This window comes from Zeus faber (genome assembly GCF_960531495.2).
Source record: "Zeus faber genome assembly, chromosome: 10".
Classification (NCBI taxonomy): domain Eukaryota; kingdom Metazoa; phylum Chordata; class Actinopteri; order Zeiformes; family Zeidae; genus Zeus; species Zeus faber.
The window spans coordinates 33,759,463-33,784,702 of record NC_137199.1 but is presented as its reverse complement, the minus strand read 5'-3'; the positions used below and the strand labels follow the sequence as shown (position 1 = coordinate 33,784,702).

Sequence of the window (25,240 nt, the reverse complement as noted above, 5' to 3'; positions counted from 1 at the left end):
ATATACAAAGAAATAAATTACATTGGTGTAAACGCTATAAAACCATGACGCCTATCCATGATTGCTTGAATGAGAAGAGTAAACTAAGCTAAATTCAAGTAGCCCACCTCCTGCAGTCTTGAAATAACTTGTTTCTAACAGCGTTCACCTCTTCCTGCTTCAATGAGGTGAATGGAACCAATTTAATGAAATGAGGGAAAAAAACCTGAAAAATCTGCAAAGAAAACAGAAGCTTTGGCGTTTCATTCCAGAAGAAAACATGGAAATATGAGGAAACAACTAAAATTAATTTAAAAACAATCAAGATTATTGAAATTTATTGTTTAATATCAGTTCAGGACGACATTCTGTCAAAAAAACACGCAAAAAAAACAAAAAAACTTTACCAGATCTGTAGAAACAAGTTTAAAAAAATATTTACAAAAAAAAGTGAAATTCTGAAATGACCCCCCCATGAAGTTGCAGCATACTGAGAATCCACTTGTACATGGGCCACGCCCCCCGAGAGTCCCTGGGGGCCACGCCCCCTGAGCGTCCCTGGGCCTCGTTCATGGCTTCCACAGCTTGAGGAGACCGTCCTCGCTGTAGGTGGCGATCAGGTTCTGGTGCGGGTGGTGGGCGATGCCGATCACATCCTTCTCATGGACCTGGGGGAGGATGAGGAGTTCAGGATCCTCAAATCCAGGACTAACCCCAACCCTACGAGACCCACTGACACTAAAACCCTGTCCCCACTAGACCAACTGACAATAAAACGCTGTCCCTACTAGCCCTACTGACACTAAAACCCTCTCCCTACTAGCCCTACTGACACTAAAACCCTGTCCCTACTAGCCCTACTGACACTAAAACCCTCTCTCTACTAGCCCTACAGACACTAAAACCCTCTCTCTACTAGCCCTACAGACACTAAAACCCTCTCCCTACTAGCCCTACTGACACTAAAACCCTGTCCCTACTAGCCCTACTGACACTAAAACCCTCTCTCTACTAGCCCTACAGACACTAAAACCCTCTCTCTACTAGCCCTACAGACACTAAAACCCTCTCCCTACTAGCCCTACTGACACTAAAACCCTCTCTCTACTAGCCCTACAGACACTAAAACCCTCTCTCTACTAGCCCTACAGACACTAAAACCCTCTCCCTACTAGCCCTACTGACACTAAAACCCTCTCTCTACTAGCCCTACAGACACTAAAACCCTCTCTCTACTAGCCCTACTGACACTAAAACCCTCTCTCTACTAGCCCTGCAGACACTAAAACCCTCTCCCTACTAGCCCTACTGACACTAAAACCCTCTCCCTACTAGCCCTACAGACACTAAAACCCTCTCTCTACTAGCCCTGCAGACACTAAAACCCTCTCTCTACTAGCCCTACTGACACTAAAACCCTCTCTCTACTAGCCCTACTGACACTAAAACCCTCTCCCTACTAGCCCTGCTGACACTAAAACCCTCTCTCTACTAGCCCTACAGACACTAAAACCCTCTCTCTACTAGCCCTGCAGACACTAAAACCCTCTCTCTACTAGCCCTACTGACACTAAAACCCTCTCCCTACTAGCCCTGCAGACACTAAAACCCTCTCTCTACTAGCCCTACAGACACTAAAACCCTGTCCCTACTAGCCCTACAGACACTAAAACCCTCTCTCTACTAGCCCTACAGACACTAAAACCCTCTCCCTACTAGCCCTACAGACACTAAAACCCTCTCCCTACTAGCCCTACTGACACTAAAACCCTCTCTCTACTAGCCCTACAGACACTAAAACCCTCTCTCTACTAGCCCTGCAGACACTAAAACCCTCTCTCTACTAGCCCTGCAGACACTAAAACCCTCTCTCTACTAGCCCTGCTGACACTAAAACCCTCTCCCTACTAGCCCTACAGACACTAAAACCCTCTCCCTACTAGCCCTACTGACACTAAAACCCTCTCTCTACTAGCCCTACAGACACTAAAACCCTCTCTCTACTAGCCCTGCAGACACTAAAACCCTCTCTCTACTAGCCCTGCTGACACTAAAACCCTCTCTCTACTAGCCCTGCAGACACTAAAACCCTGTCCCTACTAGCCCTGCAGACACTAAAACCCTCTCTCTACTAGCCCTACTGACACTAAAACCCTCTCTCTACTAGCCCTGCAGACACTAAAACCCTCTCTCTACTAGCCCTGCTGACACTAAAACCCTCTCTCTACTAGCCCTGCAGACACTAAAACCCTGTCCCTACTAGCCCTACAGACACTAAAACCCTCTCTCTACTAGCCCTACTGACACTAAAACCCTCTCTCTACTAGCCCTGCAGACACTAAAACCCTCTCTCTACTAGCCCTACAGACACTAAAACCCTCTCTCTACTAGCCCTGCAGACACTAAAACCCTCTCCCTACTAGCCCTACTGACACTAAAACCCTCTCTCTACTAGCCCTACAGACACTAAAACCCTCTCCCTACTAGCCCTACTGACACTAAAACCATGTCCCTACTAGCCCTACAGACACTAAAACCCTGTCCCTACTAGCCCTACTGACACTAAAACCCTCTCTCTACTAGCCCTACAGACACTAAAACCCTCTCTCTACTAGCCCTACAGACACTAAAACCCTGTCCCTACTAGCCCTACAGACACTAAAACCCTGTCCCTACTAGCCCTACTGACACTAAAACCCTGTCCCTACTAGACCTGCAGACACAAACTCCGTCCCTACTAGACCTGCATACACAAACTCTGTCCCTACTAGACCTACAGACAATAAAGACCTGTCCCTACTAGCCCTACTGACACTAAAACCTGTCCCTACTAGACCTACTGACACTAAAACCTGTCCCTACTAGCCCTAGTGACACAAACACTGCACAATAATCCGGCAGAATCATGTAACCGTGGTATTGCGGTAATCATCACAGCCTTAATTGGAACATTTTGCTATTTCAGTATAACCTGTACAAGTACTGAAATGTATGTTATGCAGTACTAGTATGTCTACCCTGTACGGCAATGAATACACTATTTAGTACTAGCTCTGCGGTAGAATCTGGATCCTGACCAACAAAAGCTTGAGGTGGTGCAGTGAGTGAAGGTTGAGTAACACACCGTCAGTGTGCGCTCCAGCTTGCCGCTGACAGTGCTGAAGCAGTAGAGCACGAAGTCCTCCCCCACGCAGTAAATCCACTCGCCTCTAGGGGACAGTGCGCAGCACACAAAGTCTCCACCCTCACGCTTCCCCGAGCTGAAGCTGCGCACGATCTGACGAGCACAGGACATACTTATTACACTCTACAAACATACAACATATTTAGAACACATACTAATTACACATTGTTGACATATGAATAGGTCACACCTACCTGGCCCTGCATGTTCATGATGGCCACGGTGTTGCTACGGTTACAAACCACAAAATGCTCAGGGTTTTTGGGAAGCAGCAGAACATTGTTCACTGTGATGTCACTTCCTGCCGATGTTCCCAGAGACTTAAATGTGCTCGTGCACTCTGTGGTCTTCATGTTCCAGATCTACACACACACACACACACACACACACACACACACACACACACACACACACACACACACACACACACACACACACACACACACACACACACACACACACACACACACACACACACACACACACACACAATAAGCCAATGGATACCTGCCAAATGTGGTATTTTCCTATTTATGCTGAAACAACTGCACACCACTCACTCTCAGTGAGACAGTATTGGCACGTTCGTCTCCGGGAGCCGCCATTATTCTGAAATGTGGTTTGCTCTATATAACATCATCAACTACCCCGCCTCCTAGAACAATTGACTGCCTGATTGGTCCTTCACAGCCGGGCGGGCTGAGAGGAAACACGAGGATCAACCCCAGACCACGCACTGTGAGAGAGACCCGGATACAAGTCGGGTTCTGGATCTGAACAGACTACATTTTAATTGCTCTTAAAATGCAGTTTGTCCTCAACCGCCAATGTCAAATAAAATGTAATCTCCAAAGTCTACCCTTTCATGTCTCTGAACCCATGAACTGCATAATCTGTTTCACTCAGTGATTTGTTTTTTTCTGAAGAATTTTGAATTGTAGGTTGTTAACTTCTCCCAAAATACTTCCTACGTGAAATAAAATGACTTTCAGTGGAAATTACCCACACAAAAGTCATTGCCTTGAAAAGCGGAACGAATAATTGGATATTTGGAACCATCCCTAATGGCGACCCCCGCCCACTCAGCCACGGCCACTTGTACCTTGACCGTTCCGTCTGAGGAGGCGCTGATGACGTGGTGTCCGTCAGGGGTGAAGGTGGCTTCATTAACAAAGGAGGCGTGGCCTCGAAACTCCTTCAGAGATTTCCCCGACTTCAGCCCATGGATCCTAATAGAGATGCAACATGAGTGAATGACCTTTCAAATTAGAGTTGCATGTTACTATATCCAGCTATTATAGTATAAATGTGTAAGATTTTATGTCAGACTTAATACGTATTAATAATAACTAGTACATGCCTGTTTGGAATTTCAGACTTTCTACAACATCCTAATGTCACAGTTTAACAAATGTAAATAATTCAGATGTCACAAAGCGGCTCGCTGTTTGCTTGTTTATTTAAAGTTTATTAATATGAAAGGGGTGTTGTGTGTTCAATTTGCAAGAAATTTAACACTGCACGTCCTTGGGTCCCCAGCGATACACCCGCGAAGTGCGAAGTAGATTGGATGAACAGCTATTGAGCAAATCGAAGGACATACATACAGACATTCCTCGGATGATAGCTAGGTAATAGAAGCAGTGTGTGATACCGGATGGTCTGGTCGAATGAGGCGCTCAGCAGCTGGCTGCTGTCCTTGCAAAAGCCCACGCATGTCACTCCTTTACTGTGCGCTCGCTCAAACCTTCTGAGACATTGACCGCTCTGGATCTTCCACACCTGCAACACACCACGCAGCCTGATTTAAACTTACCTTTTATATCCATCATTTCACTTTCTATATGCTGTTTTATAGTTAGCTATGAAAGGTATATAGTTTGTTTCATAGTTATATGTAAAGTTTTGTAGTTATATTTTCAGTTATAGTTTCATAATTATAGTTTTATAGTTAGTCCTGCAAGTTGTAGTTTATATATAGTTCACAGTTATAGTTTTATTATTTTACAGTTTAAGATGTATGAAAAGTTTTATAGTTATAGCTTTCCCAGTTACCTTGATCTTTCCATCCTGTGCTCCTGTCGCCAACATCTCGGTGTCACGGCTGAAGCTCATGCACAACACGGCGTCATCCATCATCATGAAATTATCCTGAGCCTGGTACTTCAGATCCTACACACACACACACACACACACACACACACACACACACACACACACACACACACACACTTAATATATATAATATATCTTTGAACATAATTCCTCCAGAACTGAGTGGGTAAGTTTGTGTGACCTTTCGGATCTTGCCCGTTGTGAAGTTCCAGACCTCAATGAATCCGTCCACTGACCCGGTAACCAGATACTGACCATCAGGAGAGAACCGGGAGCACTCCACATGGGACTTCTGGCCAAACTGGAAAACACACAGAGAACTACTGGTACTAGTACTACACAGCAAGTATTGCACCAAGAACCAGGAGCACTCCTCATGGAAGCGACCAAACTACTTCTTGAAGTACACTACGGTGCATTAAACTACACTACCTTACATTAATTGACAATACATCAAGTAACATTCAATTAAGGTTCCAGTAAACTATGTTACATTACAGCTACACTATGTTACATAATGGCAATCGATTTTGTACTAAGCAACTTACAATGGGTGCATTGTATAAATCCATCAGTCACACTAAACCTACTTCAGCAAGAAGTAACTTTAGGAGAGATAGAGAAGAGTAAAGGTGGATAGAGATCCACATAAGATAGAGGTCGAGAAAAGGAAAGGGGGACAGAGATTAGGCTTGGGAGATTGGACGAATATATCGGCAAGCTGTGATTGTTTTTTTGGGCGATTTGTCCTTTTAATTTACGAATTTATCGGTCTGTCTCCTCAAGAATTCAACTCGGCAAATAATTAACCGGTCTCTAAAACCTAGTATGTCACTGCTGACAATGATATGCTTCTAGGGGTCTCACGATTCTCCAAATCTGCGATTAGATTTGACTTTTGATTTTCAGGTCACAATTTGATTTTTGATCATTTTTTATTTGAATTATTAGTTTTAGTCAGATTCCATTAACCCGTAGTTCCAGTATTTACATCCAAGGATATATACACAATCAGTGTTCCCCCTGACAAAAATAACGGAACTGCACCCCCCCCCCCCAGCCCCCCAAAAAATTAAACCTTCCAGAACATTTCAGACGTCGGTTAGTGAGAAACTGAAATAACTTCAGTGCAAGTTCAACCAATCTCTGCAGTATTTGTGAGAACTTGATATTTTGTGAAACTGCTGAGACTTTTCTGCACTAATCTGCACTCATTCGCGATTGTAGCGCCGCCCCTTGCGGCTGCCTGCGCGAGTGCTCCGTGTCGACTACACACATTTTACTATTTTTTTTTCCCCTTTTTTTTTTTAAATCACTGTCCGCAAATAAATCATCAACAGTGATCTCCTACTGCCGCGATGCACTCGTGGATATAAAAATTTCCTGAAAAGAACATTTTTGGGACTTTTTATCCACGGATCCAGAGTGGCCACCGGAGACTTTACGCGCCAACGCTCTCAATAACAACAGCAACAACAACAACAGAGCCGCCGTTCCACAGTTGGGCCCACGGAGAAAGCCCCGTAGTAAACGAGGCGGCATTCGGGTCAGAATGAGGACGCAACCTTGTCGTCCACCTCTGCCAAGCATCCTTCTTGACAATGTTCAGTCTCTGGAGAACAAGATGGATGAGCTTCGAGCGAGGATTACATTCCAACGGGATATAAGAAACTGTTGCGTCCTCTGTCTGACGGAGACCTGGCTGAACACACTGGTGCCGGATCACGCCACACGTGCAGCCAAGTCCTTCTCCGTGTTCCACGCCGACAAGTCAGAGGAGTCGGGGAAATCCAAGGTTGGAGGCGTCTGCCTCATGGTAAACAGTGGTGTAACCCCAACAACATCAAGACTCTCTCCCGCTCCTGCTCGCCGAACCTGGAACAGCCGACCATCTCACGCTGTCCATTCTACTTCTCCTGGGAAGTCAGCACGGTCATCATTACAGCCGTTTATATTCCACCGCAAGCTGACACCGACACAGAACTGTCGGACCTATATGATGTGTCAACTGTCGGACCTATATGATGTGTCGTGCGGACTTCAGAATGAACATCCTGACGCGGCTGTGGTAATGACTGGGGACTTTTAACAAGGCGAACCTTGAAAAAGTGCCTCATTTCTATCAACACATCACATGTGCCACCAGGGGGGAGAGAACTTTGGACCATTGTTACACACCTTACAAGAACAGATACAAGACTGTCTCGCTCCCTGCTTTAGGGAAATCAGATCATACCACTATTTCACTGGTTCCCGTTTACAAGCCGAGGACCAATCAGATGCCGCGCTTCAGGACGCTCTTACTGACGTAGACTGGGACATGTTCCAATAAAGTTCCAGTGACATCAGAGAGTTTACGGACGTAGCTGTGAGCTTTATAGTTACGTTAGCAGACAGCATCGTTCCCACGGTGAAAGTTTGGATATTCCCGAACCAGAAACATTGGGTCAATAAATCCATCCTCTGCGCTCTGGATGCTCGCACGGCCGCTTACAAAGGTCTTGTGGCCAGAAACATGGACAATCACAAAGCAGCGTTGTACAATCTGCTGGGAGCGGTGAAGGACGCCAAACGGACGTACAGAGACAGTTGAGCTACAGATGGAGCAACGGGACACCAGATGCTTGTGTCTGGGGCCACAGACTATTACTAACTACAAGAGCAGCTCCTCCCCAGCCACGAGTGTGGACACCTCCCTAGCTAACGAACTGAACTCCATTTATGCGCAGTTTGAGTCTGGCAACAGCACAGCTAGCACGCCAGCTAATTGGTGTTATACTGCTGGGGATGAGCGTGCACTCTCAGTGTCTGAACATGACGTCAGGAGGGCTCTGATGTGGGTGAACACCAAGAAAGCTGCGGACCCAGATGGCATATCTGGACGAGTACTGAAGACTCGTGCTCACCAGCTAGCCCTGGTGCTCACTACAATATTCAACGCCTTCCCTGGCTGAATCAGTGGTCCCGTCCTGCTTCAAGAGGTCCACCGTCGATCCTGTCTCAAGGATCGGTTTCCTGCCTGTCTGAATGACTACCACCGATGGCCCTCACCTCGGTGGTCATGAAGTGTTTCGAGAGGCTAATCAAGGACTGCACCTCCCTCTGCCGCACCTTGGACCCGCTGCAGTTTGCATACCGGCAGAACAGATCCACAGATGGCACGGTCTCCCAGGTACTGCACACCACGCTCACGCACCTGGATGGCCGGAAGGGGGCCTATGTGAGATTGCTGTTTATCGATTAGACTGTAGTTCAGCTTTCAATACCATAGTCCCCACCAGACTGGCTGTCAAGCTGCAGTAACTAGGACTGAACACTCCGCTGTGTGCCTGGATCCTGGACTTCCTCACAGCCAGGCCACAGGTGGTTAGGGTGGGGAAGCACATGTCCAGCTCCCTCGCCCTGAACACAGGATCCCCCCCAGAGCTGCGTCCTTAGCCCCCTACTGTACTCCCTTTACATACATGACTGTGTGGCCAGGTCCAGCTCCAACACCATCATCAAGTTTGCTGACGACACCGTTGTGGTGGGCCTGATCAACGACGGTGATGAGAAGGTCTACCGTGAGGAGGTGACTGACCTGTCACTCTGGTGCCAGGACAACAGCCTTCTCCTCAACGTCAGCAAAACTAAGGAGCTGATTGTGGACTTTAGCAGAGGATAACAACTGAGGACGCACGTGCCCTTGGTGATAAATGGGACTTCTGTTGACAGCTTCAAGTACCTGGGAGTCCACATCACAGAGGACTTAACATGGACTTTACATACAGACACTCTGGTGAGAAAGGCAAGGCAGCGTCTTTACCACCTCAGGCAGCTGAAGAAATTTCGGGGTCAAGTCCTTCCACCTGGAGCAGTGGAGAGCATCCTGACAGGCAACACCAATGCCTGGTTTGGAAACTGTACTGTTCACGACAGACAGGCCCTGCAGAGGGTGGTGCGTTCAGCTGAACATACCACTGGAACTACCCTCCCCCCCTTGCAGGAGTTATACACCAGGAGGTGTAGTAGCAGAGCCCGCAGGATTATGAAGGATCCTCACCACCCAACAACGGATTGTTCCAGCTGCTGTGGTCAGACAAGCGCCTCTGCAGTAACACAGGGAGAACAGAGCGACTGAGACAGAGTTTCTTCCTGCAAGCCATAAGAACTGTCACGCTGACCTCACCAGGGGTCCTCACTTAGACACTCACATCGGCCCCACTACCTTACTGTATTTAGCATATTGTATCACTGTTCTGGGTTACTGCATACTGTGCTGTATTGCTGTTCTGTTCAGTGTTACTGTACTACTGTACCGTACTGTTGTATACTGTATTGTATATCTCCACACACACTACCTCACTTTATTCACATGCCACTTTAATGCACATATAGCCTATCCCATATACATAAGTCTATTCCCTTTATTTCTATTTTGTACCCCCACCCCGTATTACTTTATTTTATTCTATATTGTTTACCTACTGCATTACGTTTTAGGAATCAGTTAGTTTCAGTTAGTTAGTCAAGTACAATTAGGTAGTGATTGTGTTCAGTCTAGAACATATTGTGCGTAATCACCGGAAGCTTTGCATTGACATTTCACTGCATTTATGTATGGAAGTATGTTTATGTAAGTGATTAATAAATCTCTTAAATCTTAAATGTCCAAATCAACACATTAAACACAACTGGCTGTATTAGCTGCTCAATGTTTTTAGCTCTGTAGCTGTAGCTCTTATTATATTTTTAAACTTTAAGCCTGTGGTTCTTTATGTTCAGAAAATTAAAAAAGATGATACTAAAATATATCCTGTTGTTCCTGTGAGATGTAGGTATGTGTCACAGGCAGTGAAGACTTCTTTTGTAGATCTCATAAGGATCTCTTTGGGTTGGGCGAAAAGTAAAATATTTTCCTACCGGGCACCATCAGCCCAACAACCGCCGATAGCCGATTTATTCCCGTGTTGCAAACCATTCCCACTGATCGGGCTCTGATAAATCTCCTGCTCCTCTTCGCCTCTATCTTCTAAAATAATTTCCAACATTGGTGTATGGCTCCTGCTCCTCTTCGCCTCTATCTGCTAAAATAATTTCCAACATTGGTGTAGGAAGTCTCCAATTTCCATCTGCACTTGCCCATAGATATTGCTTTGCAACCATCATGTAGAAAGAAAACTGGCAAAACATGCACTGGTCTAAAGAGTTAACGCAATCTAAGAGCTGCACATGGCTTGAAGCGGATTGGATCCGTCCAATAATCTCTCCTCTGATTGGTGGAATGTGGCGGATAGGAATCAAGCTTCTGATTTGCCGAGTGTAACAATCATTGTGACAGTCAAGACAAAATAATGTGATCTCTAATGTATAGTTATCTGAAAATAAACTGTATCACCCCCCCCACACTTTTTTTTTTCCCCCCCTAATGGCTTATTCAAAATGTTCTAAATAAAACAAAAAAATTGTACTAGTGTCCACAGGTGCAGCGCAAGCGCCGCCACAATGCTTTCCCACTCACGAAATGGTGGCACAGTGCATTGCACTGCTGCCTCACAGCAAGAAGGTCCTGGGTTTGATTCCCGCCTGGGGCGCTGTTGGCACCGTGCTCCGGTGGGTTATCTCCCAAATAGGAGCCTCTCTGTGTGGAGTTTGCATGTTCTCCCGGTGCTCACATGGGGTTTCCTCCACCTCACATCAGTAAGGACCCCCACCAAAAACATGCACACATCATCGTCTGACCAGCGATGGACACTCATCACCAGGTCCCAGGGCGCGTCCACGAATGCTGCCCACTGCTCCTGGCTGTGCCCCCGGAGGAATGACAAGCCAGGATGGGTTAAACACAGAGGCCTCCATCGGCCACCATCCAAAGCGTGTGTGTGTGTGCGTGCATGTGTTGTGGTGTGCGACAAAGATTGTTCTTCTCCTCTATTTAAAAATGTGTATATATATATATATATATATATATATATATATATATAGCCTCGTTTATTTATTTCATAGGCATATTTATTTTTATTGAGGTGATGACAGAGCTCAATGCTGTGGGAAGTGTGAACGTCATTTCTCCAACATTAACTTGCTCCCCATGTTTTGATTGCAATCTATCCCTAAATTTAAGAATTTACTAAATAAAGACATCTTCACTTTTGGTAGGTTAAAACAGACCCCGGGAAGAGGCTGCAAGGAGAGCACCATGGGGCCTGCATGAAGATTTAAATCAATGGGCCTCCGGTGCCCAAATTTCTAGATCCTGACGCCAAGGTGAAATTGTGTTCCAGGCCAAGGAAGATAAATGAGCAGCAATGAATCATTCACACTCATGATGTGCTAATGTTTTGCAAAGGTCATTGGTTACACAGCTTATTTTTATGCAATAAATGTAGCTTACTAAGTCACCCTCTCCTTGTGATCACTTTGTTTTAGGTCTTGAATATACAGGGCGAACAAAAATTCGAACTCAAACATAAATTGCAGACCGCCTACTGCACCATCTGACAAAAACCGGCCGCGCCAATATGCCATCCCGTACGCAATGTTTGTTTAGGGCTTTTTCGGTGCCTACCACCAGGCGTGAAATAATTATAGGGAAACACTGACAATATTCATTTAATTTGGCTGTTCTTGAAGCAGGGTTAGGGTAATAGAAATCTAGTAGGACAGCTCACCTTGATGTGGCGTGTAAGCTGTGTGGGGAAGCGCTCCTCCTCCACGTCCTTCACGGCAGCTTTTCCCCTGAACAGATCAATTGTCATTCCAGGAGGAAGGAGGCCCTGGTGCTGCTGCCACTTCAGGGACTGGGGGAGATAAGATCAGACTTTATTCCAGGAGGAAGTCGGCCCTGGCGCTGCCGCTTCTGGGACTGGGGAGTTGTCTATCAGCGGTAGTTTGGAGGTTATCTACCTGTCTTAGCAGCGGTAGTTTTGAGGTTATCGATATGTCTTAGCAGCGGTAGTTTCGATGTGATTTACAGGTCTTAATAGCAGTAGTTTGGAGGTGATCTACCTGTCCAAGCAGCGCCATCAGACGGGAGGGAGGCACCACGCTAACCTCCCCTGCCAGGGCTTGAGCAATGGCCGCCCGGCGCTTCTCCTTACTGCTACCATCTGGATAGGCCTGAAACACACACGCACACATTGCATATTCAAGTAAAAAGGGTCCGACCTGGTGAGCTGCCCCAAGCTCTTTTTTTTTTTTTTTTTTTTTTTTTAACCTGTGCTGTCAGCATGCTGGACATACAACACAGAGAATTTGTTCATTGCATCTAGGACAGAGTTAGTCTGCAAGTGGAGACCCCTAACCCAGAGCACAGTTTTTGGTTATACAAAACCACCACCAATCTCCCTCTTTAGAGAACCACCATACCATGTTTTGGTCTTTAAACAACAAAACTCTAAGAGGGAGAATCACCACGTGTGAGACAAATAAACAAATAAAACAAACAAGAACATGTACACGGAAAAACAAATAGAAACAAACAACATGTACACGGAAAAACAAACATAGAAACAAAAGATGACAACATGTATCGACAAAACAGATTTAATTAAGTCCAGGAAAATTGGAACAGCAATTTGGGAGCTAACCCCAACCTCTTAATTCTGGTCAGGGTCTGACCATGGTGACTGTCAGCAGAAGATACAGCCAGATGGAGAAGATGTGAGGTCTGATAAACTGATGGATTCAAGATTCAAGATTTTTATTCGTCACTTACATATACATACTTTCATACATATGCAGTGAAATGTAATAACCGGATCGCCGGCGCAGGCGACTGCTAGGGGCGGCGCCACTATCGCCACTATCGGCGCCACTATCGCTATGGAGATCAGTTGACTGAAATGTGAGGACCTTACATTGTGACATAACATTGTGTACATAGATAGTGTATTTCTTATCTCTTAATTTGTATCCCTTGCTTGACTGCACCATAATTTGCTGCTGTAATGCCTGAAATATCCTCTGGGGATTAATAAAAGTGTTATCTTACATTATCTATGCCAAACATTGTATGGAACAGTTAGCGACACAGCAATACTACTCAGGTAAATGTTAATGTTTACTTCTCAAACTCAAGTAACTAGTAACAGACAGTACAAAGTAATCTTGCACTGTACCCTGGTAGTAACAGTACACAGTAAAGTCAGGCAGTGTTTCCTCTATATGCACCTAGCAGGGGCATTATTTTATTCTTTTATTTTTTTAGGAGAGGAGGGGGGAGGGCTCCGCTTATCTCTTCAGAAACTAATGTTAAATTATTTTGCACTATGGACACTTCATATCCGGGTAAATTCACAAACCTGTGAAAAAGTATATACAGTGGGGCAAAAAAGTATTTAGTCAGCCACCAATTGTGGAAGTTCTCCCACTTAAAAAGATGAGAGAGGCCTGTTATTTTCATCATAGGTATACCTCAACTATGAGAGATAAAATGAGAAAAGAAAATCCAGAAAATCACGTTGTCTGCTTTTTAAAGAATTTATTTGTAAATATGGTGGAAAATAAGTATTTGGTCAATAACAAAAGTTAATCTCAATACTTTGTTATATACCCTTTGTTTGCAATGACAGAGGTCAAACGTTTCCTGTAAGTCTTCACAAGGTTTTCACACACTGTTGTTGGTATTTTGGCCCATTCCTCCATGCAGATCTCCTCTAGAGCAGTGATGTTTTGGGGCTGTCGCTGGGCAACACGGACTTTCAACTCCCTTTCAAGATTTTCTATGGGGTTGAGATCTGGAGACTGGCTAGGCCACTCCAGGACCTTGAAATGCTTCTTACGAAGCCACTCCTTCGGTGCCCGGGCGGTGTGTTTGGGATCATTGTCATGCTGAGAGACCCAGCCACGTTTCATCTTCAATGCCCTTGCTGATGGAAGGAGGTTTTCACTCTAAATCTCACGATACATGGCCCCATTCATTCTTTCCTTTACACGGATCAGTCGTCCTGGTCCCTTTGCAGAAAAACAGCCCCAAAGCATGATGTTTCCACCCCCATGCTTCACAGTAGGTATGGTGTTCTTTGGATGCAACTCAGCTTTCTTTCTCCTCCAAACACGACAAGTTGAGTTTTTACCAAAAGGTTCTATTTTGGTTTCATCTGACCATATGACATTCTCCCAATCCTCTTCTGGATCATCCAAATGCTCTCTAGCAAACTTCAGACGGGCCTGGACATGTACTGGCTTAAGCAGGGGCACACGTCTGGCACTGCAGGATTTGAGTCCCTGGCGGCGTAGTGTGTTACTGATGGTAGCCTTTGTTACTTTGGTCGCAGCTCTCTGCAGGTCATTCACTAGGTCCCCCCGTGTGGTTCTGGGATGTTTGCTCACCGTTCTTGTGATCATTTTGACCCCACGGGGTGAGATCTTGCGTGGAGCCCCAGATCGAGGGAGATTATCAGTGGTCTTGTTTGTCTTCCATTTTATAATAATTGCTCCCACAGTTGATTTCTTCACAACAAGCTGCTTACCTATTGCAGATTCAGTCTTCCCAGCCTGGTGCAGGTCTACAATTTTGTTTCTGGTGTCCTTTGACAGCTCTTTGGTCTTGGCCATAGTGGAGTTTGGAGTGTGACTGTTTGAGGTTGTGGACAGGTGTCTTTTATACTGATAACGAGTTCAAACAGGTGCCATTAATACAGGTAACGAGTGGAGGACAGAGGAGCATCTTAAAGAAAAGTTACAGGTCTGTGAAAGCCAGAAATCTTGCTTGTTTGTAGGTGACCAAATACTTATTTTACCGAGGAATTTACCAATTAATTCATTAAAAATCCTACAATGTGATTTCCTGGATTCTTTCCCCCCATTCTGTCTCTCATAGACGAAGTGTACCTATGATGAAAATTACAGGCCCCTCTCATCTTTTTAAGTGGGAGAACTTGCACAATTGGTGGCTAACTAAATACTTTTTTGCCCCACTGTAAATGAGAAACTTTACACTTACCTGCTAATGTCAGCACAATACTTAATAACAGGCACAGGGTACATAACAACAAACAATAATGAAGCAAGCAATGCTGACCACGGATTCAGGATTATCATTGGCTGAATGAAAACAGTCCTGCAATTCACGAGTTATCGCGTTAGCAGCTTGCCGGCTACAAGTGTAAACACACAGTAGCACGTGCAGCACTTACGGGTCCGTAGTCTTGCAGGACTAGGACACCTGGTGGCTGTAACGCGTATTAACTGCCAAAAGCTTCTGAAGACAATTATTTTGGGTAGGTGTTTATGATGATCATGATGATAATAATAATAATCATTATCATAATATGAATACATTTCTGCACGCATGCAAGTGCGTGCTTCACCTCCAATGCTACAACTCCATCCTAGTCGAAACACAGCAGTAGGATGCAGAAATACACACATTTCTCTTATCAAACTTACATTTACCATTTAGAAATACAAAGCCTTTATTGTTATTGTATTCATACAACAACATTAGCAGCACTGCTCCTGATGGTGCATGTGGAAATACTAATTTACAGAAATACAAATACAGAGTTTAAGAACAGCTTAAACACAAAATTTTGCACCCGTTGATTTTCTGAGCTGTGTTGATGATTCTCCGGAGAGCTCTCTTCTCTGCTGCTGAGTAGGCGGCATATCACACCGAGATGCAGTAAGTCAATATGCTCTCGATGGTGGGACGATAAAAAGGCCACAAGCAGCCGTTCTTCCAGGTTGTCCTTCCTGAGCACCCTCAGTAAGTGTAGACGCTGCTGTGCCTTTTTAACTACTGCCGTGGTGTTGGCAGACCAGGAGAGATCTTCAGAGATGTGGATTGCCAGGAATTTGAAGGTGTGAACCCTTACCACACACTCCCAGTTGATGTAGAGTGGGGCCGGTTGTGCACTCTGCCCTCTGAATTCCACAATGAGATATTTTGTTTTTGTGGTGTTCAGTGTCAGGTGGTTTACTGAACACCACGCCACCAGTTTCTCGACCTCATCGCTGTAGGCCCACTCGTCATCTCCTGAGATGAGTCCGACTACTGTGGTTACATCATCGTCAAATTTGACGATGATGTTGGTGGTATGGATTGGTGTGCAGTGGTATGTGGACAGAGAGTAGAGTAGTGGACTCAGCACGCAGCCTTGTGGAGAGCCGGTGCTGAGCGTGAGGGTGGGGGCCTAACTTAACAGTTTGAGGGTGATTCGTCAGGAAGTCCTTTATCCAGGTGCAGGTGGGAGAGGGGAGGCCTAGGTCAAGCAGTTTGTCAACCAGAGGGGAGGGAGACTGGCTTTGATGTGTTGAGAGACCAGTCTGTCACAGTACTTCATGATCACTGGTGTGAGTGCAACTGGCCTGTAGTCGTTTAAAGCTGTTGGTGGCTGCCTTTTTTGGAACAGGGATGATCTTGGCTGATTTTAGGCAGGGCAGAATACTGGCTTGTGTAGGGGAGAGGTTGAATATCTTTGTGAAGACCCCGGTGAGCTTGTTAGCACATGCTTTGACTACCTTCCCAGGTACTCCATCAGGCCCAGCGGCCTTCCTCGGAGTCACTGACCTAAGCACCTGTCTCAATTCCTGTTCTTGTAGTGGGAGTGTGTGAATGCTGGATGCAGATGGAGATGGTGGTGGAGAGTTGGGGATGGGCCTTGTTACCTCAAACCAGGCCAAGGAACGGTTCAGTTCCTCTGCCAGCAAGGCGTCATCGCTGACGGTGAAGGGGTTTCTTCCCTTGTAATTTGTGATGTCTTCCACACCTCCTTGAGTCGTTATCTGTGATGCGGTCTTCAATTTTCCTCTTGTACGCCTCTTTGATGCCTCTCTTCAGGTCAGCTCTGGCACTGCTGTACAGGGTCCTGTCGCCTGACTTGAAGGTGGTGTTGCGGTTCTTGAGAAGTGTCTGAACTTCACCAGTCATCCGGTTTCTGATTTGGAAACACAGAGATGAGTTTCTCTGCAGTTACATTGTCTGTACAATTTATTGTACAGACAATTATGTAACACAAGACGGTTTCTGTATATTCCTCTAACTCCTGTTGCTCAAATACATCCCATGCTGTTCGTTCAAAGCTTTCCTGTAGCTGAGAGAGAGCTCCCCAGGCCAGGTTTTGTTTTTTTTGCTTGGCTTTGTTTTCCTCCCGAGGGGAGTATATTCTGGGATAAGGAGCAGTGAGAGGTCATCCGATTGTCCTAGGTGGGGGAGGGGTGCGGCTCTGTCGGTTGCTTAATGTTGGAATAGTCTTGGTCGAGTGTTTTGATGCCCCTGGTAGGGCACTTCACATACTGGATGAATTTACGGAGTACTGTCTTTAAAGTCTCAATCTATGATGTGCACACCAATTGGATGAGCACGCTGTTGGTTGGTTATGCTAGTGAGTGGGAGAGAGCTGTACTAATGTTAGCATCTGGTGCTATGTAAACAGCCGTCACAATAGCTACTGTTAGCTCTCCTGGTAAATAGAAGGGTCTGCATATGATTGATATGGCTTCTCATTCAGGGGAACAGTGACTAGCAATAACTCTGCTGTTGGTACACCAGTCATTTTGCACATAGATGCAAAGTTATCCACCTCTGTTCTTACCAGAGTCTATGTTCCTGTCTTGCCGGAAGATTGTATGGTCTGTTAGCTGAACCGCAGCGACAGGAATTTGCAGGCGAAGCCATGATTCTGCAATGACCATCACACAACAGTTTCGGTGGTGCAATTTGCAGTGAACTGTAGTCATCAGCAGGTTGCAACAGAGAAAGAGAGACTGGAAGAGTCACAGAAAGGCATAGAAGTGGACGTCCTTTGGCCACATCCCACACTGATGACCGCTTCATTGTGAACAGTGCCCTGCGGAACCGGATGATGATGCCACTCAACTCCAGGTACATTTAAGGGAGGTGAGAGGCACCCAAGTGTCACGTCAGACCATTCAAAACTGTTTACATCAGCGTGGTCTGCGTGCAAGACCACCTGCAAGGGTACCTGACAACACCACCAGCCACAGGCATCATCGTCTCGCATGGGCCAGGGAGCATTTACGCTGGACGAGGGACCAGTGGGCGTCAGTGCTGTTCTCTGATGAAAGTCGATTCACGTTGAGCAGAAATGATGGCCGCCAACGATGTTGGAGACATCAAGGAGAGCGCTTTGCCTCAGCCACTGTTGTCACCAGACGAGCCTTTGGTGGTTGTGGTGTTACAGTGTGGGCAGGTGTGTCTAGTCAATACAGAACTGCCCTACACCTTGTGAATGGTACAGTGACAAGCCCTGAATAACATCGTTAATCCAGTCATTGTGCCCCTGCATGAACAACACAGGCCTCATTTCATCTTCATGGACGACAATGCTCCAGCTCATGGAGGTGGCATCATTAGGGAACGGCTGCTGGAGACTGGGGTACCTCAAATGGAGTTGCCTGCACTTTCTCCATACCTGAATCCCATAGAAAACCTATGGGATCAGCTGAGTCGCAGTGTAGAGGCTCGTAACTCTGTACCCTAGAACCTCAATGACCTGAGGGTCGCCCTTCAAGAAGAGTGGGGGGCCAGGCCTCAGCAGACAATAAGTCGATTTGTCAACAGAATGAGACGTCCGCCCTTGTCAAGCTGTAATTGATGCTCAAGGGCACATGACAAGTTATTGAGACATTGACATTTTTTGTTGTGGTAAACCCACCACTTTTGTTGGCTTTTGTTTCAATAAATTGTTTGAGATGAGGAAATCACCATTGCATGCTTCTACTTAAATGCCCTACTTTACTTTAATATCACTGTAGCGTGAACTTTTTACATTTTCCATAAATTTCACCCGAAAGCCAAATATCCCTAACTTTTTGTGAGTAGTGTAAGTTGTTAAACTAGACATTTGAGAGTTTGTTGTCATTACTACATGTAAAGATTAGTTGTAATAAAACTGTATTTTAACTCACCTCCCGTGGGTCGAAGTAGGACCTCGCCAGAAGGTTCTCCAGGTGGATGTATCTCTCTGGCTGCGTCTGTTTCAACATTATCATTGGATCCGTCTGACGGAGGAGAGAACGAGCTGCACCCAGCTCCCTGAGCTCAATCAGTTCCAACACCACCTGAATACAGAAAATAGTTTTATATAGATAAATGGGGAGAAAATAAACATAACCCCAGCTGTCGAGCTGGATTAGCTCCAACCATAACAGAAATAACAATATATTTTATTACATATTTATCACATACAAGGTTTCCCCATCTACAAAAGAACACTTCCTAGAAACGATTAAATAAATTCCTAGAAAATACCTTAACACAAAAAGTGACACTATTGTTCAGAGCTAATAAATTAATGTTAAAAAAAGAAGAAAAAAAACAACAAAAAAAAAAAACACCTGACTAACTCTACAAGCGCTGCTTGTTTCTAGAGTCTTGAGCTGTGACATACAGCTGATTAGATACTGTGACATATGTACTTATTATAGGGGTGGACGGTATAGAAAGTACACCGGTATGTATTTGCCCTACGCTAGATTTTGACTATCGTGCTGACCGGTAGAGCCCTCAGAGATGGAAACAGCACGATATGTTGATATTTTGGTGACGCACAAAAGCAAAATATATTAGACCAAATTATGTGGTTTTATTGTTGTTCTTTTTCCCTCCCCTGGCCCTGTGCCATTCATAAAGAGCCGTTATACTGTTTCCGTCTACCACGTTTGATCTGAAGGTCGCATTTGTCTAGGATCCTTAAATTAAGTCGTCGATAAAGCATCATATTAATCTCCAAGCAGGTTTGAACCAGGATTATTTGGCATTATGGATGGATATTGTTATGCGGTTCTCGTGAGAGCGCATCTTTAGAGATCGCAGATCTGTCTACTGAGAGTGATCAATGATCTGTTTACTGAGTGAGCAATGGCTGATCACCTGGTTTCCACTCGCAATAGAAGCCCTTCTTTTACATTACATTACATTTAGCAGACGCTTTTATCTAAAGCCACTTACAATTGTTCAATCACCGACGGACGCAGCCATCAGGAGCAAGGAGGGGTTAAGTGTCTTGCTCAAGGACACTACAGCATGCTAGCAGGAGGAGCCTGGGATCCAACCAGCAACCTTTAGATCACTAGACCACCAGCTCTACCGCCTGAGCTACCATCCCCTGGAAATCCCATCCCATCCCATCCCCCTTTTATTATCAATTATTCATATTTCATTATACAAGTAATAACCCGGAGCCACAACTTATCTCCAGACAAACCACGCCACCACTACGTCCAAATCTTCCATCCGTTTCCTTGCCTCAAGCACCAAACAGCCTCCATGTAGTCAATAAATAGATTAAATAGAAGAACTTTCATATCAATCCACATTTTTTATTTAAGTGCAATATTCGGAGTGTGGCAGCTGCAGCAGACGTGCAGTATAGTCGGCCACTTGCTTTCTGGCTACATAACACCCGGCATGTTGCGTGTTACCTCTCTGAGGACGGCCAAAAGTTCAAATATTTTAACTGGCACAAAAGGGGGAATAAATAACAAATACTTGGAGTGAGTCTTTATTTTCACTTTGTGGAGCTTGATTTGATTGTATTTCATGAAAGTGTTTTTCAGAGATGGAAGTTACTTGAGAAAAGGTTTGATTTTTTTTCTATTTATTATTGCAGTTTTGCGCAATAAATGTTCTGAAAAAATACCTCTGTATTATGTGAAATATGTCCTAGTAATACAGTTAAGAGTACAGTGATAGCTGCCATGAGGTTGCCATACCAATGCTTTAGTCATTCAAAGGCGTTTCATCATATGTCATATTTATAACCCTATAATATATGTAATAAATTAATAACCCTATCATTACATCACATTACATTTAGCAGACGCTTTTATCCAAAGCGACTTACAATTATTCAAACACCGACGGACGCAGCCATCAGGAGCAATGAGGGGTTAAGTGTCTTGCTCAAGGACACTACAGCATGCTAGCAGGAGGAGCCTGGGATCGAACCAGCAACTTTTAGATTACTAGATGACCAGCTCTACCTCCTGAGCTACCATCCCCCCTATCATATATTTTAAGGTACAGGGCCTGTTGGTAGAGGTCCACCAGGGTGTGGCCCGGAAGCTTCGGGAACTGGATGGTCAGTATATATCTAATACTAAAGTTAATACCTGTTCATAGAGGTCCACCAGGGTCTGGTCGGGAAGCTTCAGGGACTGGATGGCCTGAAGCACCGTGTCCCAGTGGCCACTGTTGATGTCGGCCACGAAGCCGTCGATGCTGTCCACCGTGTTGAGAGACACTGTGCTCTCCTCCTGCAACGTGCACAAGGTGCGCTGCAGGTTGTTCTCCTTCAGGTACTGCAGGATCAGACGGATCACACTAGGGGCAGGGGGGGTTGAAGTGAGTGCAGGTCAACTCGCACTCAGTAGCACAGCTCATTCACTTAGCAGTGGATGCTACTATCGGTACCATTGGCCTAGGCCTCTCTCAGGGCTCTGCAATATAACCCTGTAGCACCACAACACCACAGCCCCTTAACCCCACCCCGTAGCACCATGACGACACCACAACCCCTTAACCCCGTAGTGCCATAAACCCGAAGTTCTATGTGCCCGCAGCTCCATAACCCCATAGTTCTATATCCTGGGAGGTAAACCCCACAGCCTCATTCAAGATTCAAGATTTTTATTTGTCACATACATATACATACTTCCATACATATATGCAGTGAAATGTAATGCAACGCACCCGGTGATAGCACACAATATGTCCTAGGAAAAAATTAAAAATAAAATAAAATAAAAAGTAGAAAATTCCTTTCTAATAGACCGACTAACTGACTCCTAAAACGTAATACAGTAAGTGGAATACTTATAGAATAAGATAAAAATATAAAGAATAAAATACAATAAAAATAAATTGAAATAAAATGGAATAGATAGAAGGAATATGCCTATGTATATACAGATATCATATACACAGATATGTGCACTTATAACCCCGTAGCTCCATAAACCCGAAATTCTTTGTGCCCGCAGCTCCATAACCCCTAAGTCTATATCCTGGTAGTTCTATACCCCTTAATCACATAACCCTTTAGTCCTATATCCCGTAGTTCCATATCCTCACAGCTCCATAAGCCCGTAGTTCTATATCACCGCAGCTCCATAACCCTGTAGTCCTATATCCCCGTAGTTCTATATGCCCCCAGCTCCATAACCCTGTAGTTCTAAATCCCCGTAGCTCCATAACCCCGTTGTTCTCTATCGCCGTAGTCACATAACACCGTAATTCTATATCCCCGCAGCTCCATAACCCCGTAGTCCTATATCCACGAAGTCACGTAACCCCGGAGTTCAATATCCCGGTAGTTCTATATCCTCGTAGTCATATTACCCCGTAGTCACATTACCCCGTAGTTCTATATCCCCATAGTCACATAACCCCGCAGTTCTATATCCCGGTAGGGCTATATCCCCGTAGTATCATAACCCCGTGGCTCCGTAGCTGCGTAACCCTGTAGCCATGAACTCAAACAGGGGCTAGCCGCTAGCTTTAGCAATTACGACGAAAGATGGCTGCCAGCTCTAGCAGTTAGCACCGAAGGATAGCCGCTAGCTCCAGCAGACTTAGCTGCGTGCAGAGGCCTCGATGGCCGCGGAATAAACGCGTGTGTCTCCGCTCAGACTTACTCTGCGGACTCCACTTCCAGAGACATGGTGGCGAACGGGAGGTTCTAGTATGTTCTGCAGACTACTCAGGACGGACCTACTGCTTCCTTCTCTAGCGGCGCTGCTCCCCGCAGTATCGCGAGAACACGTGGCGACACCGAGATCAACTTGACCACCACGTCCGAAGCTCCGTGACTTAAGGCTGGCTCCCAAAGTAGAAGATAGATGTGTCGTAAAGATAGATCTAGAGTTTATTATCCTTTATTATTATTATTATTATTATTATTATGATTATTATTATTATTATTATGATTATTATTATTATTATTATTATTATTATTATTATTATTATTATGATTATTATGATTATTATGATTATTATGATTATTATGATTATGATTATTATTATTATTATTATGATTATTATGATTATTATGATTATTATTATTATTATTTGTAGTAGTAGTAGTAGTAGTAGTAGTAGTAGTATTACTATTATTATTTAATTATTATTATTTATTATGATGATGATGATGATGATTATTATTATTATTATTATTGTTATTATTATGGGTCCAGCCTGCAGGAAATTGTGGAACCTAAAACCATCTGGAAAACCAACTTCAGCAGAATACACAAACAGGGCTGTTTTGTCTTCTTTGAACCATATTGTCACAAACATCTTGTGGTTGAAGTTTCATCCAATTCCATACACATATAGAGCACATATTAGTGAAAAACCAACCACATTTTGAACGATTTTAAGACTGATGAGCCAATACATCTGACAGCGAGATATGTCAAACCCGATGTGGAGGATATACTTCGGCATAAGCTACAAAAACGGTTGAGGTTTCATTTGAAATCACTATGTAACAAGGATCTCGTGGTTTAGATTTTATCTAATTCGATCCAAATACGGAGCAGATATTAGTGAAAAACTGAACAACTATGACCCAAAATATTCAGTTGGTCTTGGTTTACTGAGACGTCACACGTTTGGTTTTAAAATGAGGGAGATGATATTTACAGTAAGACGCTTTATGACGTGTGTACTGTGCAGTGTGTACTGTGTCATGTGTGTACTGTGGACTGTGTAGTGTGTGTCGTGTGTACTGTGTTATGTGTTATGTGTGTACTGTTGTGTGTACTGTGTCGTGTGTTTTCTGTGTACTGTGTCATGTTTTGTGTGTCGTGTGTACTTTGTCGTGTGTTTACTGTGTCGTGTGTACTGTGTCGTTTGTGTACTGCTTGTACTGTGTACTGTGTACTGTGTCGTGTGTACTGTGTACTGTGTCATGTGTACTGTCTTGTGTGTGTTGTGTGTACTGTGTTGTGTGTGTCGTGTGTACTGTGTTGTGTGTGCCGTGTGTACTGTGTCGTGTGTGTACTGTGTACTGTGTCGTGTGTACTGTGTTGTGTGTATTGTGTCGTGTGTACTGTGTACTATGTTGTGTGTACTGTGTACTGTGTGTACTGTGTTGTGTGTGTCGTGTGTACTGTTCACTTTGTACTGTGTCATGTGTGAACTGTGTACTGTGTATTGTGTCATCTGTACTGTGTCGTGTGTAATGTGTCATGTGTATCGTGTGCATTGTGTACTGTGTGTACTGTGTACTGTGTTGTGTGTACTGTGTACTGTATCATGTGTACTGTGTCTTGTGTACTGTTTCATGTGTGCGCTGTGTACTGTGTTGTGTGTGTACTGTGTCGTGTGTACTATGTACTGTGTCGTGTGTGTTGTGTGTACTGTGAACTGTGTCATGTGTACTGTGTCGTGTGTACTGTGTACTGTGTGTACTGTGTACTGTGTACTGTGTACTGTGTCGTGTGTGTACTCTGTACTGTGTTGTGTGTGTAGTGTATACTGTGTACTGTGTACTGTGTCGTGTGTACTGTGTACTGTGTCTTGTGTGCTGTGTGTACTGTATCATGTGTGTACTGTGTCGTGTGTGTCGTGTGTACCGTGTCGTGTGTGTCGTGTGTACTGTGTCATGTGTGTCATGTGTACTGTGTCATCTGTGTACTGTGTACTGTGTAATGTGTACTTTGAACTGAGTCCTGTGTACTGTGTCGTGTGTACTGTGTCATGTGTGTACTGTGTACTGTGTAATGTGTATAGTGAACTGCGTCCTGTGTACTGTGTCGTGTGTACTGTGTCCTGTGTGCACTGTGTACTGTGTCGTGTGTCTACTGTGTACTGTGTCATGTGTACTGTGCCGTGTGTTCTTTGTCGTGTGTTTACTGTGTACTGTGTATTGTGTTATGTGTACTGTGCCATGTGTGCGTACTGAGTACTGTGTCTTTACTGTGTTGTGTGTACTGTGTCATGTGTACTGTGTACTATGTACTGTGTTGTGTGTGTACTGTGTACTCTGTGTTGTGTGTCTCGTGTGTACT

General features: G+C 44.7%; 1 protein-coding gene across 1 annotated transcript; it reads right to left on the bottom strand.

The window, feature by feature from the left end:
* Nucleotides 1–312: 312 nt before the first annotated feature.
* LOC307236054 (WD40 repeat-containing protein SMU1) lies at nucleotides 313–22,968 on the bottom strand. The gene is made up of 12 exons (XM_080008335.1): nucleotides 22,862–22,968; nucleotides 21,338–21,548; nucleotides 19,133–19,285; nucleotides 12,266–12,376; nucleotides 11,929–12,057; nucleotides 5,460–5,579; nucleotides 5,219–5,335; nucleotides 4,818–4,945; nucleotides 4,266–4,392; nucleotides 3,358–3,525; nucleotides 3,104–3,256; nucleotides 313–647 (listed from the first exon to the last, which is right to left on the bottom strand). Exons 1-12 carry the CDS (start codon nucleotides 22,885–22,887, stop codon nucleotides 549–551), a joined length of 1,542 nt encoding a protein of 513 aa, XP_079864461.1. The 5' UTR covers nucleotides 22,888–22,968; the 3' UTR covers nucleotides 313–548.
* Between the last annotated feature and the right edge of the window lie 2,272 nt (nucleotides 22,969–25,240).

What these genes read in the sequence shown, in the direction of transcription:
- LOC307236054 (XM_080008335.1), bottom strand. Translation starts at nt 22,887, where the DNA reads ATGTCTCTGGAAGTGGAGTCCGCAGA. An exon ending in CTGGAAGTGGAGTCCGCAGA is followed by an intron (nt 21,549 to 22,861) that starts GTAAGTCTGAGC and finishes CCCTGCCCCTAG; the next exon opens with TGTGATCCGTCTGATCCTGC. An exon ending in CCTACTTCGACCCACGGGAG is followed by an intron (nt 12,377 to 19,132) that starts GTGAGTTAAAAT and finishes TGTGTGTTTCAG; the next exon opens with GCCTATCCAGATGGTAGCAG.